Consider the following 20,315-nt stretch of genomic DNA (forward strand, 5'->3'; position numbering starts at 1 on the left):
CAGCCCCCTTCCCCGGTTCCCCCACCCTCAAGTGCCCCGCAGCACCCCGCTGTGCCCCCAGAGGAGGACGAGGTCAGACGCAGCACACGCCTCGAGGTCCGGCCGCAAAAGAGCGGCGGGCTGGTGCCTCGGGGTTGGGGTGGGGCTCAGGTGGGCGGGATTCCCGTCAACAGCCCGCGCCGCGCCGGAGCACAGCTTCCGCTCACGTCCTCTGAGCTTGGAGCCGGGCGCGACGCCGCTCCCAGGAACCTCTGCGTGGCGGTCGCAGTGTTTCCCGGGGACCGGTCGGTCGGCGGACCCGGCCTCGCAGGGCGGAAGTGGGCGGCTGCGGTGCCCGCGGAGCCGCGCTGCGGGCGGGACCTGGCCGAGCTGGAGGGCGCCGGGGAGCGGAGCTCGGGCGGTCCCCGAGGCCCGAGCGAGCGGACTTCGGGGGGACCTGCGGCGACCGCGCCGGCGCCAGGGGAGCGCGGCGGGGATGGGGCGCCGAGCCGGGCGGGCGCCGGGGCCTCGGCCATGTTCGCGGGGCTGCAGGACCTGGGCGTGGCCAACGGCGAAGACCTGAAGGAGACGCTGACCAACTGCACGGAGCCGCTCAAGGCCATCGAGCAGTTCCAGGTGGGCCCCGGTGGGGAGGCCGGCGATCTGGGCGTGAGTCCTGCCGGAGGCGCGGGGGAAGTGGGCAGATGTCCGTCCCGCGGATGGAGGAAGCGGGTGCCCTGAGCTGGTTCCCCGCTGATGGACATCTGGTTGGGTACCGGGGTTTGCCGTTATGTATATATATACCCTGGTTTGCAACCAGGGCTGCTGGAAGGCATCCTTGCCTTCTTAGGTACTCAAGGCATCCGGGGTGCTGGCCAGGTGTAGCAGCGACCGAAGTTTCTGTTGTCGCCTCCCCATGAGCCCAGCCCAATAAGTAAAATCGACCCCCCCACCCCACCCCCCGGCCTCTGTTTCCTCAGACAGAGAATGGCGTGCTGCTGCCCTCCCTGCAGTCGGCCTTGCCTTTCTTGGACCTGCATGGGACACCTCGGCTGGAGTTCCACCAGTCGGTGTTTGACGAGCTTCGGGACAAGCTGCTGGAGCGGGTGTCCGCCATTGCCTCAGAGGGGAAGGCTGAGGAAAGGTAGGTGGGCAGATGACATGTGCAGGCCCCTTCCCAGCCTTGGAACGGACTCAGCAGCACTTAGCGTCCCCTTGGCTACACACCCCCGCTCGAAAAGGGGGCCTTTACTCGAGTGCCCCGCCCGTGGAAACCTATACCCTCATCTGTCATCTGTCTGGGGACAGACAGCTGCTTCAGACTGGGTCCTGTGCTGCTCCTTTAGTCACACGAGCCTTTCCAGGTATAAGAAACTGGAAGATCTTCTAGAAAAGAGCTTTTCTCTGGTGAAGATGCCGTCCCTGCAGCCAGTGGTGATGTGTGTCATGAAACATTTGCCCAAGGTAAAAACCGTGGGCCCACATGCTCAGGGCGCTCTCTGCACGAGCCCTTACTTGGGGACATCGCGCATGTGCTTCGTCAAGCTGGCACCTTAGCTCTGGGGGGGGGGGGGGGTCTCCTGAGCTGCCTGCCCAAACCCCGAGCAGCCCTGGGGCATGTTCTCTGTGCTGGCTTTTCCCTGACAAGCCACACGGAGACTGATGCCTGGTGTGTGAATAGGGTTGTGGGACCCATGGCGACTCGGCAAGAACTGTCTGTGTTCAGCTTGGCTGCTTACATCTGCTGGGGCCTGGGGTCCAGTCACAGGCATCCCTGTTGGTGGGTCTGGGTTGAGGTGGTTTCTGCTGGGGGAGCTGAGGCCTCCTGACTCGTCTTGAGGGAGATCCCTGGGGCACAGGTGTGGCTCACAGGTGGCGGATACGGTCCTGTAGGTTCCGGAGAAGAAGCTGAAGCTGGTGATGGCCGACAAGGAGCTGTACCGGGCCTGTGCTGTGGAGGTGAAGCGGCAGATCTGGCAGGACAACCAGGCACTGTTTGGCGACGAAGTTTCTCCGCTGCTGAAGCAGTACATCCTAGAGAAGGAGAGTGCGCTTTTCAGCACCGAGCTCTCCGTCCTGCACAACTTCTTCAGCCCTTCCCCAAAGACGAGGCGCCAGGGCGAGGTGGGGCACGGGGCCCCCTGACCACCCTCTTTCCCACCCCCGTGCACATTTCAGTCGTTGTGCCCCTGGGAGGGGTGGGCTTGTACGTGTGGTTGGGGGTCTTTGTGATGTGGTGCCTAACGTGGACCTCTCTGGTTTTATGTCCTTGGTGCTCTGTGAGTCGGCAGGCCTTTCTGGTTAAGTTCATTGTGTTGTCCTTTGGCTCTGAGAAATTTTCTTTTTTTTTAAAGATTTTATTTTTAATAATTTTTATTTATTTATGTATTTTTTTTTTTGGGAGGGAGAGAGAGCACAAGTGGGGGAGGGCCGAAGAGAGAAGGAGACACAGAATGTGAAGCTGAAGCAGGTTCCAGGCTCTGAGCTGTCAGCATAGAGCCCGATATGGCACTCGAACCCACAAACCGTGTGATAATGACCTGAGTCAAAGTTGGACGCTTAAGCAACTGAGCCACCCAGGCACCCCTAAGGAATTTATTTTTCAGTTATCCCTGCACCTAACGTGGGGCTCGAACACACAACTCTAAGATCAAGAGTCCCGTGCTCTTCCACCTGAGCCAGCCAGGCGCCCGTCTTTTCTTTCTACGTCGGATCCGTTCCTCACTCCGACGAGCGAATGTTTCTTGAGTTCTGATTTCCCGCCATAAGTGCCTGCACCCTTCGGTGACTCTGGGGGTCAGGCTGTTTGCTGGGGGCACTTGCAGTTTGTAAGGGAGCAGATGCTCCGCAGTAAATGTCACATGCTGGGCACCCAGAGGAGTGGAGGGTCGAGGCATGAGCTCACAGAGCAAGGCAAGGCAGAGCCGGGCAGCTTGGGTTCTGGGGGTGAGGGAGAGGAGCCAGGCTGGGGTGTGAGCACAGGCTCTGAAGGGGAGCAGGCTGGCCGTGTGGGAAGACAAGGCTGATGTGGCTGGAACCAAGAGCCAGCAGGTGAGTGTGTGTGCGGCGGGGGGCGGTGAGCTCGGGAGGGCCGGAGGCCACCGTGGACACTTTGGCTTTTCGCAGTGCGTTGGGGGGCCACTGCAGTTGCCTGACGTGCTCCGGCACGATGGCCTAACGGTGGAGGCCGCCAGGTCCAGGTCGAGTGGTGCGGGGCCGTCTTGCTGGTTCCTTGTTCAGCTTTCTCACCTGGGGTTGTGTGTTTGGTTGAAGTGGGATCTGACCTAATGCTTTCTCCCCAAACCTGGCCGGTGGTTGTGGCGATACTTCCCGCCTGTGGTCTCTTGCTGCTCTTGTCGGCCTGGGTCCTTCCCACCTGTGCGTCCTTCACCACTGCGGGGGCGGGGGTTGTAGCAGGTGTGTGTGGCGCCCACGGTCCTCAGGGTGTGGGTCGGCCACTAGGGCCACAGCTCCGTGCCCAGCGGCCTGCGCCTTGCCTCCCGTTCGCGGCGAGGTGGGCCTGGGCTGTGGTTAGGGCAGGCACGTGTCCGCTCTCGTCCACACCGGAGCTGCCCGCGTGCTGAGATGTGGGTTGTGCTCCGGGTCCGCTCTGTGCGTCAGGGTCCCTGAGGCCTGCTGAAGAGGCCTTGCTGGGGGCCCTCGAGGTTGCCTGGCGGGCGCTCACTGCTTCTGTCCCTGCTCCCCCCCCTGCACGCACTGTGTACAGCCTGGTGGCTTTTGGGGCGCTGTGGCGTCTCTTACCCCAGCTCGTCCTGTCTGCTTCCCACCATCAGAGTAAGAGGCCCGGCTCCTGCTCACGGTCGCGCGGTGAGCCGTGCTCCCTCCCGCTGGTGGAGGCTGCCGGAGACTTCCACGCGGGGTGTGGGCTGCAGAGACGGGTGGTCCCTGCCGAGGAAGGGGTACAGGTGCTCGACATGGGAGGACGCAGGGAGCAAGGCAGCCCTGGCGGGGCTACAGTGGCCAGCGTCTCTCACCGGTGCCCCAGTCTCCTGTGCCAGCTGATGGGCAGCCCTGGAGGCTGGGGTCCTAGGCCGATGGCCTCTCGGGGTCTGTGGGATCCAGGGTTGCCACCATCTGACACAGAGCTGGCGTCTTGTGACAGAGGAGACTCTGGGTACGGCCCGCACAGGAAGGAGTAGGGTCGGGCTGGGGCGGTCCTGCCCCCGTGGCTGTCGTGACCCCGAGGCGCGGGTCTCCTCCCCCAGGTGGTGCAGAAGCTGACGCAGATGGTGGGGAAGAACGTGAAGCTGTACGACATGGTGCTGCAGTTCCTGCGGACCCTCTTCCTGCGGACCCGGAACGTGCACTACTGCACGCTGCGGGCCGAGCTGCTCATGTCCCTGCACGAGCTGGACGTCGGGGACATCTGCTCCGTGGACCCCTGCCATAAGGTGGCGTCCCGCCCGCCCCGCCCCCTTCCCTCCGGCTCCTCCCCTTCCCTCCGGCTCCTCCCCTTCCCTCCAGCTCCTCCCCTTCAGGGCTCTGGCCGCCCACCCGGCCACGAGCCGTGTGCCAGCCCCCACACCCCCTCTGCTGCCCAGGCTTAGGGGCACCTGAGTCAGAGCCACTGGCCCCGCGTCTGCCGTATTCGCCTGCTGTTTATTCCCCTGCTGTAGCTTTTTCTGGTCTTTCCTGGGCCGCTGTCCCTCCCCTGCTCCAGAGCCCTCAGGGGCCACTTGTGTGCTCCAGGGATGGGGCTTTCTGTGCCGCTGTTGTCTCCCGCACGGATGCTGTGCAGCCCCAGACAGCATTAGGTCCGGGGGGCTGCGCGGCATCAGGGTCCCGCAGTGGGGGCTGCCAGGGAGACCCCCTTGAGAACAGAGCACAAATACCGCCTGCTCCGAGCACCACCTGGCCTGCTGGGGATGTGGGACCTCAGGCCCGTGTGCCTTTACGCCGTACCGGGCCCGGACCACGTGAGGCTGCGGGTCCTGTTGCCGACGTGAGGCTCGGGGTGGTGGCTGCAGCTGAGCGGTGACCACGGGAGCCGTCTGGAGGCCGCGGTCTCTGACCGTGTCCCGGCTGTGCTTCCTCCCCACAGTTTACTTGGTGCCTGGATGCCTGCATTCGTGAGCGGTTTGTGGACAGCAAGAGAGCCCGAGAGCTGCAGGGGTTTCTTGACGGCGTGAAGAAGGGGCAGGAGCAAGTCCTAGGGTAAGGGTCAGCCTTGTGCCGGTGCCCCCAGCCCCCAGGGTCCTGTCCACAGGTGTCCGGATGAGCAGGCTGTGTCTGCAGTTGCTTCCAGTGTGGTTTAGCGCTGCCTTGGCGCTCGTGCACACGGCTGAGACCTTGCTGCTGGGGCCGAGGCTATCAGAGTTTCGGTGAGCCGGGGCCTGACTGCGTCCGGGGTGGGTGGTCAGCGCCGTCCCAGGGCCGCTGCGCTGGCGGGACCGGCTCTGTCGAGCTCTCTTTTGCAGCTCTTTCTCTCTGCGACCATCTCTGTGGGGCCCTCGTGAGCTCACGGCATCGGGGGCAGGTCCTCAGAACCAAAACGGGGGCTTAATTTTTTAAAAAACTTTTAAAGCCCTTCAGTATTTTGAGCAAGTTAAGGATAAGTTGCAAACATCAAGTTTTTGGGCCGAAGAAGCACAGGGCAGGCGGGTGGGTGGGCTTGCTCTGTGTGGAGGGCCCTTCCCCCCAGAACAGCGGCCAGGGCAGCCTGCCCGTGGCTGCGCCGTGTCGACGCAGTGTGCTCATCCTCACAGGGACCTGTCCATGATCCTGTGTGACCCCTTTGCCATCAACACCCTGTCGCTGAGCACCGTCAGGCACCTGCAGGAGCTGGTCGGCCAGGAGACCCTGCCTAGGGTGAGTGCGGCGGCTGGCTGCACGCTGCCTTCTGGGTGGGTGTGTGGCCAGGCCTGTGCCGGCCGAATGACAGCACTCCCGATGGGCGGTGGGTGCCGTGGGGGCTATGGGGGAAGCCGAAGGGTTTGGCCGTGGCACAAGGGCCCTGCCAGGCAACGAGTGATTTCAGTGGAGGGGAGCCTTGGGTGAGCACGTGCTGAGGCCTTCGTTTTCCCACAGGACAGTCCCGATCTTCTGCTGCTGCTCAGGCTGCTGGCGCTGGGCCAGGGGGCATGGGACATGATTGACAGCCAGGTCTTCAAGGAGCCCAAGATGGTAACGGGATTCGGGTGGGATGGTTTCCACCGCTTCCTTGAGAAGGGTCTGTGGGGCCTCAGCAGGAGATCAGCAGGGCGGGGTCTCGGGAGGTGGGAAGGAGGGACAGGCCCTCAGGCTGGCTGATGTCAGAAAAAGGTGGATGCGAGGGTAGGCGGGCGAGGGGCGGGGTCCCTGCAGGACAAAGGTAGGGCTGTGCCCAACCGCTCCTGGGTCTTCTCTGGCCTAGGAGGTGGAGCTCATCACCAGGTTCCTGCCCATGCTCATGTCCTTCGTGGTCGACGACCACACCTTCAACGTGGACCAGAAGCTGCCAGCTGAGGAGAAAGCCCCGGTTATGTACCCGAACACGCTCCCGGAGAGTTTCACCAAGTATGGGCCCCGTGGGCACGGGTGGGCGTGCCGCGCCCCCGCCCCCCAGCTCCCCACGGAGGCTGTGCGGAGGGCGTCGCCCAGGGGTGACCTGTCCTCGCCGGGCGCGCAGGTTCCTGCAGGAGCACCGCATGGCCTGCGAGGTGGGGCTGTACTACGTGCTGCACATCACCAAGCAGAGGAACAAGAACGCGCTCCTGCGCCTGCTGCCGGGGCTGGGTGAGTGCGGGCAGGCGGCCGTGCCGGGCCCCGGGCTCCTGCCCTGTCCCAGCACTGAGGGGCTGGCTCGGCGCGCTTCTCTGTCTTTGTCTTCTGCAGGTGGTTCTGGTGCAGGGGTGGGGGCAGCTCAGCTTGGGAGTTTCACGGACAGCCTTCGCCATTGTCACCGTTTGCGAAAGCATCTTTTTGGCTGTGGTGGAGAAGCTACCGTGATTTGCTCCTAACTGGCGAGGGAGGTGGAGCCCCTCAAGGCCTCAGACGATTGAGAGAGCTCACCCCCGACGGTCTCTGGCTATGTGGGGCCAGGGGGCCGGTTGCTTCATGGTGGGGCCTGAGTGGACCCCTTCAATAGTAAGCTGCAGGTGGAGGCAAGGAGAAGGGTGTTGGGGAGCACCTGGCCTTCCCACGCTTGCCCAGACCCAGGGGCCTCTGCTGGCTCGGCTCACGTCTGGGGTGTTGAGGCTGCTTCATAAGGATCCTGCACGTTCCCGGCCAAGTGCATTTCTGGGTCACTGACACGTCTGAGGGTGGTGCCCGTGTTACATTTCCCGTGTTTTCTTTAGGAAGGAAGCTATTTGTGCATCTCACTTCGTATCTAGTTTCCATGTACGTGAACGGCACGAACTTATTTTCTTCTCGCTCTGGAGGCCGGAAGGGTGAAGCGAGTGTCCCGGGGCTACAGACAAGGTGTGGGCGAGGCTGGCTCCTTCCGGAGGCTCTGGGGAGAATCTGTCTCCTGGTCTCCTCCAGCTTCTAGGAGCCGCCTGCATCCCGGCTCCTGACTTTGTCTCGCGGTTCACCCTTCCAGCTCCTCCCGCCCGCATATCCCTCTGAGTCTGGCCCCCTGCCTCCCGCCTCCCTGTGATGCTGTCGGGCCCACCTGGGTCACGCGGTGTCGTCTCCTGTCGTAGGGCTTCTTTCCACGTGAGGTAGCATGTCCACATGTAGACGTGTCACAGGGCCACAGGGGCTGGAGCCTGGAGACTTCCAAGGGTGCCGTTCGGGTTTGTCTCATCGTTCCAGTTCATTTCAGTGCCTTTGTTTCCTTCTCGTGTCTAACGGTGTCAGCCAGAAGCGGGGTGTCCTGCCTGCGTCGGGAGCATCCGGTGAGGGAGCGCGCCTCCCTCCCTGCCTCCCACACTGTGCCGGTGTCTCCCAGCCATGCGCTGCTGCCCGGGGCGCTGGGCCTCAGATCTTTCCTTGTGCTCAGGATGGGTACGCTGTCCTCTTCTGTCATTGCCGGGTGCTAGTAAGATCAGATGTCAGTTTTAAAAATTCCTTTCTGTTTATTTTTTAGCTTTTTATCGTGGGGGTTTTTGATGACGTTACAAGCAAAGAGCGCAGCGTGGTGAAGCCCAGTGCCTCTCACCTGCTGCATGGGGGTCCGTGTGCGCCGCTCGTCCCCCGGATGATGGTCTGGACGTAAACCCACGGAGGACTTGACGGGTGTCTCTACAAAAGAATGGTGCTGTGGTCGCATCTGGGTCCAGGGCCCGACGGTGGCCACGGATCTCTTGTTGTCACGTGACATTTGATGTGGGTGGTTAGTTCAAGTCAGGGCTCCAACTAGCGTCTCCCCTCCACCCTCGTGTCCCCTTGCTGCCTTTCGTGTTTCTCCTTGTCTGGAGGGTTCTGTGGGAAGGGTTGGAACCAGGGCATTTGTTTCCCATTAGGGACTTTGCTGGCGGTGTTCCCTGGGGTGGCGACCGTGCCCTTGCCTGAGTGTCCTGTAACGTGCCCCCGGCTGTGAGGTCAGCGGGGGCTCTGGTCACATGTGGTGGGAGCACAGCCCGGCTGCATCTGATGGTGCCCGGGCCTCCCCGTGGCATTCAGTGGCGCCTGGGGCTCAGATAGTGCCATGGTCACAGCTCCCTGTCAGCACTTCTCTAGTGGCTGCTGTGGCACTTGTGTCCCCATGTGTCCCCCCCCCCCCCCGCCCGCCCCGTGACCTGCTGCCCTCCAGCTGGGTCGTCGGCCTTGTTTGCTGTGCACTCTGTCTCTGGTCATCGGTGAGATATGTTGGTAGTTAACCTTTGCTGATTATTTTAGGTTGTTTTGGTTTTGTTTTTTTTATTATTTTAGTTTTTGGAGTCTGTGGCTTCAAAAAATGAAAATCTTTCCTTCTGTTGTCTTTCTTGAACCACGTAGGTCGCAGTCTGGTAGAACTCGGGGGCCGGTGCCATGGCTCTTTCCTGTTTCTTTTCTAGTTCCAGTCTGTTCAGTTTCTCCCTCTTCTCGAGTCCACTTAGTCCAAAGTCCCTTGGCCATGGGGCAGAACCACGGGCAGCAGGCTCCCATGCCCTCCCCACCCCGACCCTCACCCCCACAGCCCTGCTTCTCTGCCTCCGTGGGGGCGCCTGGCCGCCCCTGCCTCCTCGTCGTGCAGGCCCCGGTTCCGGCTGCAGGAAAACCGGGCACCCCGTCCTCAGGGGGCGCTGCTGCTCCGCGGCCTCCCCGTTCGCCCATCCAGGGGCGGGGGTGGCGGGCTGAGCGGGGCTGACGCCTGTGTTTGCAGTGGAGACCTTTGGCGACCTGGCGTTTGGGGACATCTTCCTGCACCTGCTCATGGGGAACTTGGCGCTGCTGGCCGACGAGTTTGCCCTGGAGGACTTCTGCAGGAGCCTCTTCGATGGCTTCCTCCTCACGGCCTCGCCCAGGTGCCCACCCCCCGCCTGCACCCTGCGGGGCTCGGGGCGCGCTTGTGGCACCTCGGGGTGGGGGGGGGGAGCGGGGGGTCAGCGGGAGGGGTCGGTTCTGGGCTCCGCCCACCCGCCGCGCTGCTGTGGCCTCTTCCAGGAAGGAGAACGTGCAGCGCCACGTGCTGCGGCTCCTCATCCACCTGCACCACCGGGTGGCCCCGTCCAGGCTGGACGCCCTGCGGAAGGCGCTGGAGCCCACGGGCCAGGTGGGTGCCCTGCCCGCGGCCTATGCCGCCCGCCCCGCCCCCAGGCGGCCCCGGGGCGGGGGGGGGGGGGGGGGGCGGGGGGGCTGCCCCGAACCACGCACTTTCCCCCCTGCAGAGCGGAGAGGCCGTGAAGGAACTTTACTCTCAGCTCGGTGAGCGGCTAGAGCAGCTGGAGCATCGGAAGCCCAGCCCGGCCCAGGCCGCGGAGACTCCGGCCCTGGAGTTGCCCCTCCCCGCCGTGTCCACTCCGGCTGGGCTCTGAGCCTTCACCTGGGGCTGCTTGGGACTGGGCAGGGCCCCCGGTGGGGCCGGGCCGGCCAGGAGGAGCTCCCCTGCCATTGCAAGCACAGGACCCCGTCTCTCCTGGGGGCGGGCAGGCCGCTAGGGGGGCTGGGGCTGGCCGAGCGGAGCGCCCCCCATCTGCAGAACGGTCATCTGCAGAACGAACCTGGCTTCCGAGGAGCGTCTGAGTGTTTCACCCGGGACCGGCTGGCTGACCGAGAGCCCCACAGGCAGGAAGTTGCTCCCCCACTGGCCAGCAGCGCCCATGTAGCAGGTGTGGCTGAGGAAAGCCCAGGCCATAGACTGACTGCCCCAGTTTACCCTTGGAGGGGTGTGCTCCCTCTTAGTCGCACCCGCACTTGGCCAAGTGAGGGACTGTTGCACAGTGAGACTTTGACTTATGTAAATAAAAGGTGTTTGGGTAAATCCAGTGGGTGCGCTGTTTATGGGCACGCCTGAGGGGTGGACGTAGTATAAGTAGGCAGGTATCTTCTTAAGGACGTTTCTGCTCTGGGGGCCACGGTCTGGATGCTTGGCCCTGCCCCTGGGAGCAGGGGGGAGACGTCTGTGGGTGCACGTGCTGAGGGGTAGTCCCTTTCCATTTTTTCCTTAGGAAGCAGAGATTCAGGCAGGACCCCAACCCCACCCCCCTATGCTGGGATCGTGGGGTGTGGGGAGGGCCTGGACAGTGTCCTCCCCCTCCCCCCCACTGGCCCCAGGAAGGCCGAGAGTACTGCCAGGCCACGTGGTGGGTAGGGGGCCCAAGGCCGCACGCACCTGCCCCTGCACAGAGGAGGGCAGCCGGTCCTGGGAGCCAGGCCCCAGGGCTGGATGGGAGGATGTAGAGAAGCAGTGACCCTGCCCGAGGGCACCAGACTGAAGGGCCGGCGGGAACATGCATCACCAGAGGCCTGGGAATCCCATATTCTGGAGACAGTGGGAACTCTCCAGCCCGTGACCAACACTTCCCTGATGCACGACGTGCCTGGTGCCACTGTGAGGCGAAGAAGAGTTAGGAGAGGGGACAGAGGCAGTGTGTGGGCAAAGGGAGGCTAAGGGGGTGAGGTCGAGGGACCACAGGCAGGACGGCCGAAGGGCTCGGGAACTGAGGGAGGCAGCACCAGACTAGCCGGACTGCTTGATGGGCCCAGTCTTAGGGAGGGCTGCAGACAGGTCTGGGCCCAGGAGAGGTGCTTCTGGGCCTAGAAGGGCCCAGCTCCGTCAGTCAGAATGAGAAGAGCAGAAGGTCATTCAGGAAGGCCGACTGTGCAGAGATGGGACTAGGGCGGGGGGCAGGGCCACACAAGCCCCCACCTGCCACTTCTTTGCCTAAGTCCTTTGTTCTTGGTAAGTTGTTCTTGGTAAATTTGCTCCCTGACCAGGACCCTGAGCTACACATGGGGGTCTAACCCCAGGGCTAGAATTTCTGTTCCAGTGTGTTATCCTTGGGATGAGAGGGCTCTAGGCTGGGGGGGGGGGGGCGGAGGGGGCGTTGCAGGGGAAGAGGAGAGGGAGATGGGATGGAGCCCCAGTCCCTGGGAGGGGAGGAGGGGAAAACGAAATGACCCCAGGTTGGGGTCAGGAGGGGAGGGGAGGGAGGTGGGGGAGAGGGGAATAGGAAGGGACTGGGGGCACCCAGCTGGGCAGAGGGGCCCGGCCCACCCTCTCTGCTCTTGCCCTACTCCGCTCCATGTGGGGGATCAGGTGCCAGTGCCCCTGGGGAGGCAGGGGTTCCTTGGAAGCTAGACTGAGATGCAGGAGTCTGTGGGACCTCTGGGGAGGGGATGCCCCAAGCCTTGCCAGGTGACCTGGGCCTGGACAGCCAGGAGGGCTGCAGGGCTGAGGAGGGTAGGTGACCTGATGGCCAGCCAGGGGACCTGGGCCAGCCAGCCAGGCTCTCCTTCGGCGCCTCCATCCAGCCTAAGTCCCGCCCACTTGCCACACCCCTGACTCACTTCCTTTGCACAGAAGCGGAAACCTCCCCAGAGTTTCCTCCCGACCTAAGGCTCCGGGGACCTGCAGGTGCTGCTACCCCTCCAGGCCTGAGCTTGCCAGCCAGGCCCCTGACCCCATCGGGACCCTCGACAGGAAGCTGGTATTTTCTGTGTCCTGAGTTGCAGCCTCAGCATCTGGCCTCTGCAGGGGGGCTGCCCTTGGTGGGCTGGGGGCCAGCAGGAACTTAACCTGACTCAGCTGCAGGTATGGGGTGGGTTGGAGACCAGGGCATCAGTCCTTTCTTCAGCTCTGTCTCCTCAATGGCCCTTTTCCTCCTCTGGCTCTTGTCTTTGCACCCCACCCTACTAGTGTCTGGGGTATCTCTGCTGCCACTCCATGTGTGTTCACTGGGGTGCAGGGAGGATCCCTGTTTTGGGGGTGTGGGGGGTGGGAGGCCTGGGCCCATTCTCAAAAGCAGAAGTTCCTGATCGACCCCCCCCCCCCCCCAAGTGTTCTTAAGTGCGCGGGGGATGTCTCTGGATTCTGGCGGTGCCAGGGTCCCTGCTCCCCTTGGTTCCCACTTGGGATTCAGAGAGCCCCTGGCGCCTGGCAGGCCGAGCTGCGGGCGGGGCGGGAGGGAGGGAGGGAGGGATGGGCAGCGGGGCCGGGCCTTGACCCTTCTTTACCCCTAATTGGCGCCAGCTAGCACCGACTTCTCCAGGAAGCCGGGTGGTTGCCCGATAAGCTGCGCCCTCCCCGCGCCGCCACTTCCTCAAGGCTCGCGGCTGTTCCTGGGAGTACCCGAGAGATTTGCATGGGGCCCTGCGGGGAGCCGCTTCCTGGTCAGCGGGGAGAGGCCGGCACCAGGAGTCACCCTTCCCCCGCGCTCCGCACTCCCTGGGGACCTCCCAGAGGAGGGACGTCGCTCCAGGGAAGGGTCCCAGTCGGCCATGCCGAAGTCTGGAGACCCTCCCCATCTTCCTGTTGCAGGGAGGGCGACCTGCATGCGGAGCGCCGCCCCTGCGCCATGGACAGCGGCCAGCCCAGTCTGGAGGCCGCGAGCCCCGGCGTCCCCCGCCCGAGCGTGATCGCGCCGCTGCGCGCAGTGGTCCGTCTGCGCCGCCGCGTGTGCCTCCTGCGCAAGCGGCGCCCCCAGCCGCCCGGCTCGGGGTCGGCTTCCGCGCCCGGGGCGCCGCACGCTGACCCGGACCAGCCCCGGTTCTTCACCTTCGACGGCCCGGAGCCGCCGTCCAGGACGCCGCGCAAGAGGCGCCGACGCAGCCGTGTGGTGCTCTACCCGGAGACCTCGCGCAAGTACCGGCCTCACGCGGAGCGCCGCAGCCGCGCGCAGCGCTGCCTCCTGCTGCTCGTGGCCATCGTGGGCTTCCAGGTGCTCAACGCCATCGAGAACCTGGACGATAACGCGCAGCGCTACGACCTCGACGGGCTGGAGAAGGCGCTGCAGCGCGCCGTGTTCGGGCAGCCGGCCGCCGTGGGGCGCATCGTGGCGCTGCTGCGGGACTACCTGGCCACGCACGTGCACAGCCGCCCGCTGCTTCTGGCGCTGCACGGGCCCAGCGGCGTGGGCAAGAGCCACGTGGGTCGCCTGCTGGCACGCCACTTCCGCGCGGTGCTTGAGGACGGCGCGCTCGTGCTGCAGTACCACGCGCGGCACCACTGCCCCAAGGCGCGCGCTGCGCAGGACTGCCGTGAGGAGCTGGCCCGGCTGGTGGCCGGCGTGGCGGAGCGGGCCGAAGCGGAGGAGAAGACCCCGCTCGTGGTGCTGGATGAGGCGGAGCTCCTGCCCCTGGCGCTGCTGGACGAGCTGCACGGCTTCCTGCAGCCGCAGCGCGCCCACCACTTCCACAACGCCATCTACGTGCTCCTCAGCAGCGCGGGCGGCGCGGAAATCACGCGCTTCGTGCTGCAGAACGCGTCCCGCGCGCTGTCCCCGCGCCCCGACGGCGCCCGCGGTGCTCACGGCGACTGGGATGCGGTGGCCGCCGTGCGGGCCGAGGAGGAGCTGCGCGCCGGCCTGCGGGCGCTCCTGGTCCGCGAGCACCCGCTGTGGCAGGCCGCGGCCATCGTGCCCTTGCTGCTGCTGGACAAGAGGGCCGTGGTCAGCTGCTTCCGGGACGAGATGGCCGGGGAGGGCTTCTTCCCGGAGCAGGCCCGGGCCGAGCTCCTGGCCGCGCAGCTCAAGTACTACCGCGTGGCTGGCCGCGAGTTCGCTGTCACTGGCTGCAAGCAGGTGGTGGCCACGGTGAACCTCTTGTAGCAGGGGCCCGGCTGGACACGGCGGACGCTTGTGGGCACGAGGGGACATCTTGGGGACATCTCGGTCATTGGGGGTAGTAGGAGGGAGGGGACCCTGTGGATTTGCCTGAGGCCCCTAATAAATCTGTTTACAGCCCCCACCGCCCTCCCTAACCCGTGGTTCACGCTGGGAGGCTGGTGGGGGTGGCTCAGCTCCGAGCCCCCACTTCGAGTCACAGTTCCTCCATCAGTGCCCCCAGTCTGCCACCTCCCGGCCCTAGCCCACATTCCTAAGGACCTGCTGTGTGCCCCTCATCGCAGGCATCGGTACAGAGGCTGTATGGCCTCAGAGAAAGTAGCTCCCAGGGTCACCTAGTTGGTCCCCTGTGGCTGGATATGGCTGCAGCAGCCATCAGACACACACACTCTCTCTCTCTCTCTCTCAGTCCGCGCCCACAACCCCCTCCCCACCCTGTGGGCCCAAAGTCCTGGGTGCTTCTCCAGCCAGGAGAATGGCATGGACTCCCCGGATTTCTCCCGGACTCTGGGGCCCAGGAGCTCCCTGGGAGGCAATGGGGGGATGGGAGTCCACACACAATGAATTGATCCATTGGAATCCCCTGAACGCTCAGGAAGGTGGGGGGATCTCGGGGTGCCAGCGGTGGATGGCAGGGCCCAAGTTGGGGGGGGGGGCGCTGACTTCTCGGATCCCCCTGCCCTGGCCACCAACTGGCTTCAGGTCGCTGACTGGGGGAGGCCTGTAGGTAGAGATCCTTTAGACTCGACCGCAGAGGTTTCCAGACCCCTGTCGCTTTTCGGGCGCGGTGGGCGTCGTTTGGGCGCGCGTGGGGGGGGGGGGTGCTCCTGGAGGGTTAGGGCGTCCCCCGCGCCCTGGGATGGCCTCAGTGCTGCCGCCCAGTGGCCGCGCGTGTCCGCCCGGGCCGCGGAGGTCGCGGGGGCGTGTCCCTCGACTCCCTGTCGCCCGGGTCCCCGCAGCAGGCCCAGCTCATCCTGGAGGAGGGCACACACAGCCTGAGGGCCGGGGACACGTGCACACACGTCATCGGCGACCCCGGCCACGGCGAATCCCAAAGGGGGACCCGGGGAGCAGAGGGAAGGGCCCCGCAGAGGCGAAGCTCGAGTTGACTGGGCGCCGGGCTGTGCGGCACCACCCCACCCCACCCCGCGTCGGAGCTCAGCATGACCTCTGATCCCCGCAGACCTCAGAATCATCCCAGGCCGGCTCCCCAAGGGCCCCGCGTGGCGGGAGCCCCCTCACCGCCCATCCATTCTGGCCCTGGGGGCCGTCTGCGGCCCTGGGCCAAGGTCAGCCCGAGGGGTGGGGGGGCGCGCTGGCCGGGTGCCCCGGACCTGCGGACCCGGGCCCGGGAATCAAGGGCAGAATGGGGCCGGGCTGGCCAGAGAGGCTCTGAGAACTGGCGGGCAGGGGGGAGGAGGGCGACGTTTGGGAAGCTTTGTTCCCCAAAGGGGTTGGGGGGGGGTGGCCAGCTCTGTCTACCAGACCCCACTTGCTGGGCAGCTGGGGACAGGAGCCCCATGTCTTTAAGGCCGAATCTATGACAAGAGCCTGTGTCCAGTGCCGAGGTCCGAGGTCCCCGGCGCCGCTCCTGCTTTCGGTGCGGGGAAGCAGCGCCTACAGCGCAGCGACAGACTTGAACTTCTCGCGACTTTGTTTTGTGCCTTCTAGTTGTCCTGCCTTTTTACACCTCGTTGATATTTATTTGAGCACACGCCATCCCATCTGTGCCCTCCGTCCGCTGGCAGTTACACCGGACCTCACTCCGCCTGGTGCCTCGTTTGGCCAGTTAGCCCGCTGTGGTCAGCCGACCGCCCGCCCCTCCACCCGAGGGGGCGCGTGCCCAGTGCTCAAACCCTGTCCTCTCACTCAACCCTCCATCCCAGACATTATGTTTATGTTTACTCTTTGTTGGTGTTTAAATTTATTTTGTTGACTTATTTATAAACTGGCTCCCTCTTTTCTCCATGCTCCGCAGTTCCCATTCCGTGATAAATGGGTTCCTGCCGGACTGTTTCCAGGATGCGGGTCAGCACCTCACTGTCCGGTGGCCCGTTAGTCTTTGGAAGTCATGACAGCTGCCGGGACACCCTCTTTGAGGTTATTTGACTCCTTCTTGGGCTTTTTTCCTTAGAACTTGATGTTGTCCGATTCTTGGGGAAACCTTTTAGGATTTGACCGGAACTGCACTGATTTAGAGATCAGCTTGGGGAATGGTGATCCCATGACAATGCCACGCTTTGTAGAAAGCCTGACTTAACATGTTTCAGTAGAGCTTTGTAACTTTCTGCGGACAGGCCTTGGTCATTTTTGTGAGATTTCTTTCTAAAAACCGTATCATTTTTGGTTGGTATTGTGAGGGGTTAATGTTGTATAATACAACATGCATCTGGAAAAGTGTAGAAAGCAAAATATACATTCAAAGTTTTACCACAAAGCAAGCACCCATCCAGGTCAAGAAACAGGACACAGCGAGGCTCCTAGAAACTCACCAGCTCCTCCTCCCCACCCCAGGCGATAAACACCCACCTTTCAACGTGATTACTGCCTTGTTTTCTTCATACTCGAACCACCTAACTTTACAACTCTAACCAGTCTGATTTGGTGTTGTTTTTTTTTTTAATTTAATGTTCTTATTTATTTTTGAGAGAGAGAGACAGAGCGCAAGTGGGGAGGGGCAGAGAGAGAGGGAGACACAGAATCCAAGGCTGTGAGCAGGCTCCAGGCTGCGAGCTGTCAGTGCAGAGCCCGACGTGGGGCTCGAACTCACAAACCGTGAGATCATGACCTGAGCCGCAGTTGGACAGTCAACCACCTGAGCCACCCAGGTGCCCCCGGGATGTCTTTTGAAGTGTAAAAGTTTTTAATTTTTATGAAGTCAAACTTACCAGGGTTTTTTTTTCATGGATTACAGCTTTGATGTCATATCTAAGAACTCCTTGCTTAACCCCAGATCATAAAGATTTTTCCCTATGCTTTATTCTAAATGGTTTTAAGGTTTTAGCTCTTACATTTATTTAGGTCTATGAACCATTCTGAGCAAATTTTTATGTATGGTGTGAGATGACGATGGCCCAGCACCACTTACTGAAAAGCCCATGCTTTCCCTGGTACGTTGCCTTGGCACGTCTGTAAGGGCAAAGGCGGGCGAGGACTCTGGCACCGCTTCCCAGAGGTGGAATTGGTTCTTCCCCGGAAGGCTCAGCTGTGCTAAGTCTTTTCAACAGACCGAATCAGGCCCACCCAGGTCACATAAGATCACTTCTTTTACATAAAGTCAACGTATTTTGGACTTTTTTTAAAAAATTTTTTTAACGTTTATTTTATTTTTAAGACAGAGAGAGACAGGGCATGAATGGGGGAGGGTCAGAGAGAGAGGGAGACACAGAATCCGAAACAGGCTCCGGGCTCTGAGCTGTCAGCACAGAGCCCGACGCGGGGCTCAAACTCACAGACCGCGAGATCATGACCCGAGCCGAAGTCGGATGCTTAACCGACTGAGCCACCCAGGCGCCCCCGTATTTTGGACTTTAATCTCATCTACAAAATGCCTTCACAACAACATTTAACTTAAAACTAGATTAAGTTTTGTTTGAATAACAGGGGACTGTAGCCTCGCCAAGTTGACACAGAAAACATCATAACACCTTTGTCAAAAATTAATTGGGCACAAAGATGACTGTTTATTTCTCGACTCTCAGTTCTTTTCTGTTGATCTAAGTGTCTGTGCTTATGCCAGAATCACATTCTTTTGATTTCTGTAGCTTTATAGTTAGTTTTGATACTGGAAAGTGTGAGTCTTTCAACTTTGTTTTTAGTTTTCAATATTGTTTTGGCTGGGTCCTTTGCCCTTCTAGATAAATTTTAAGATCAGATTGCCAATTTCTGAAAAAAACAAAAACCTAAAACCAAAAACCAATTTCTATATTTTGATACAAATTGCATTGACTCTAGCGATCGGTTTGGGGAGAAGTGCCATCTTGATAATATTGAAGCTTCCAGTCCGTGGTCTTGGAGCCACTCAGGCTCCCGTCTTCAGTCCTCTCAGCACCGTGGCGTGGTTTCCACGTAGTTTCCAGTGTGCAGGCCTTGCACTTCCTGTCTTCAGGGTATTCCTGAGTACGTTATTCTTTTTGGTGTTATTGCCAGTGGAATGGTGTTACTGTTCTTTTCAAGCTCTTCATTGATGGCATATAAAAATAAAATTGAATTTTGTTTAGTTTAGTTTTTTTTAATGTTTATTAATTTTTGACAGAGAGAGACAGAGTGCTAACGGGGGAGGGGCAGAGGGAGGGGGAGACACGGAATCGGAAGCAGGCTCCAGGCTCCGAGCTGTCAGCACAGAGCCCAATGTGGGGCTTGAACCCATGAACAGCGAGATCATGACCTGAACGGAAGTTGGACGCTTAACCGACTGAGCCCCCCAGGTACCCCCAAAATAAAATTGAATTTTGTATATTGATCTTGGATCCTATGACCCTGTGGAAGTTGTTTATTAGTCCTCATTTTGTTTTTGTTTTTGCTTTTGTGTCGTTTGTGGATTTTTTTGGTACGGGTTCCTTGGGGTGCTCAACATATGGGACCATGTTTCTGCAAATAAAGGCAGTTTTACTTCTTCCTTTCCAATCTCTATGCCCTTTATTTCTGTTTCTTGCCTGATTGTACTGGCTGGAACTTCCTAGTACAATGTTGGCCAGAAGTGGCATTCCTGATCTTAGGGCAGAGCATCAAGTCTTTTGCCATTAAGTAGGATGTTAGCTGTAGAACTTTTTGTAGTGCTCTTTGTTGGCATGGAACAGTTTCATTCTATCTGAGTGTTTAGAGTTTTTTTGAGTGAGTGTTGGATTTTGTCAAATGTTTACTTCACTTATTGAGAGGCTCATGCGGTTTATGTCCTTTATTTTATTTATTTTCAGATGTTAAACCAACCTTGAATTCCAAGGACAAATCCCATTTGGTCGTGGTATGTAAGCCTTTTTATATGCTGCTTGATTCGGTTTGCTAATATCTTGTTGAGGACTTACACATCTGTGTTTATGAGGGATATTGGTATGAAGTTTTACTTTCTTGTGATGTCTTTGTCTGACTTTGGTATCAGTATAATTGCTAGTTTTCTGTTAATGCCATAACAAGTTGCCACAAACTTAGTGGCTTGAGACAACACAAATGTATTATCTTAGAGTTCTTCAGGTCACAAATCCAAATTGGGCCAGAGTAGGCTAAAATCAAGATGTCAGCAACACTGCACTTCTTTCTGGAGGCTTCGGGAAAAGTTGCCCTCCTTGGGTCTTCTTGCTTCTATTTCTTAAAAATGTTTTAGTTATTTTTGACAGAGGGAGCAGAAGCAGGGGAGGGTCAGAGAGAGGGGGGGACAGAGGAACTGAAGTGGGCTCCACACTGACAAAAATGAGCCCACGCGGGGCTCCAACACATGAACTGCAAGATCATGACCTGAGCCAGTAGGACACTTAACTGACTGGGCCACTCAGGTGCCCCTCAAGGTCTGTATTCTTAATTAAACATGCCAGTTCTGCGAGTCAGTTTTCATAATTCATGTTTTTCTAGGAATTTCTGGGAATTTATCCAATTCATGTAAATTGTCTAATTTTATTGACATAAAGTTTTTATAGCATACCCTCATAACCCTTGTGAAAAAGATTGTTTCAGTTTGTGTTTATGACTTCTGTACGTACTCCCAGATTCTAGCCTTTCACAGTCATTGAGCTATTTTAGGACTCTTTGTAAGTTGACATACATCCAAATTCTGTCTTTTCCGTTTCTTCAAAAACTGTAGGAAGTTTGATTCATATAACTTGACTACACTGAAGTGGTAGTTTACTTTGGAGCATATTGACATCTTGACAATATCGCGTCTTCCAATCCATGAACATGGGATTTCTTTCCATTTATCTAGTACTTCTTTAATTTCTTTCAGCAGCATTTGTAGTTTTCAGCATATAAGTTCGATGGGTTTTGATGGATATGGAATTCTTGGTTGACAGTTTTCCTCTTGACACTTTAAAAATGTCATCCCACTAGGACACCTGGGTGGCTCAGTTGGTTAAGTGACTGATTTCAGCTCAGATCACGATCTCACAGTCCATGATCCGAGCCCCACGTCAGACTCTGTGCAGACAGCTCAGAGCCTGGAACCTGCTTCAGATTCTGTGTCTCCCGCTCTCTCTG

The 20,315-nt window shown here is 59.9% G+C and overlaps 2 protein-coding genes across 2 annotated transcripts; both read left to right on the forward strand.

The window, feature by feature from the left end:
* Positions 1-281: 281 nt before the first annotated feature.
* Positions 282-10,032, forward strand: NELFB (negative elongation factor complex member B). The gene is made up of 13 exons (XM_060608114.3): positions 282-615; positions 960-1,123; positions 1,344-1,443; positions 1,873-2,103; positions 4,206-4,391; positions 5,042-5,154; positions 5,706-5,808; positions 6,028-6,123; positions 6,353-6,495; positions 6,608-6,714; positions 9,230-9,371; positions 9,511-9,619; positions 9,735-10,032. Exons 1-13 carry the CDS (start codon positions 514-516, stop codon positions 9,879-9,881), a joined length of 1,743 nt encoding a protein of 580 aa, XP_060464097.2. The 5' UTR covers positions 282-513; the 3' UTR covers positions 9,882-10,032.
* Positions 10,033-11,531: 1,499 nt separating this feature from the next.
* TOR4A (torsin family 4 member A) lies at positions 11,532-18,598 on the forward strand. Its single transcript, XM_060608113.3, has 2 exons — positions 11,532-12,100; positions 12,827-18,598. The coding sequence occupies exon 2, from the start codon at positions 12,864-12,866 to the stop codon at positions 14,112-14,114; it is 1,251 nt and encodes a 416-aa protein (XP_060464096.3). The 5' UTR covers positions 11,532-12,100; positions 12,827-12,863; the 3' UTR covers positions 14,115-18,598.
* The last annotated feature ends 1,717 nt before the right edge of the window (positions 18,599-20,315 follow it).

Source organism: Panthera onca, chromosome D4 (assembly GCF_046562875.1).
Source record: "Panthera onca isolate mPanOnc1 chromosome D4, mPanOnc1 haplotype 2, whole genome shotgun sequence".
Taxonomy (NCBI): Eukaryota; Metazoa; Chordata; class Mammalia; order Carnivora; family Felidae; genus Panthera; species Panthera onca.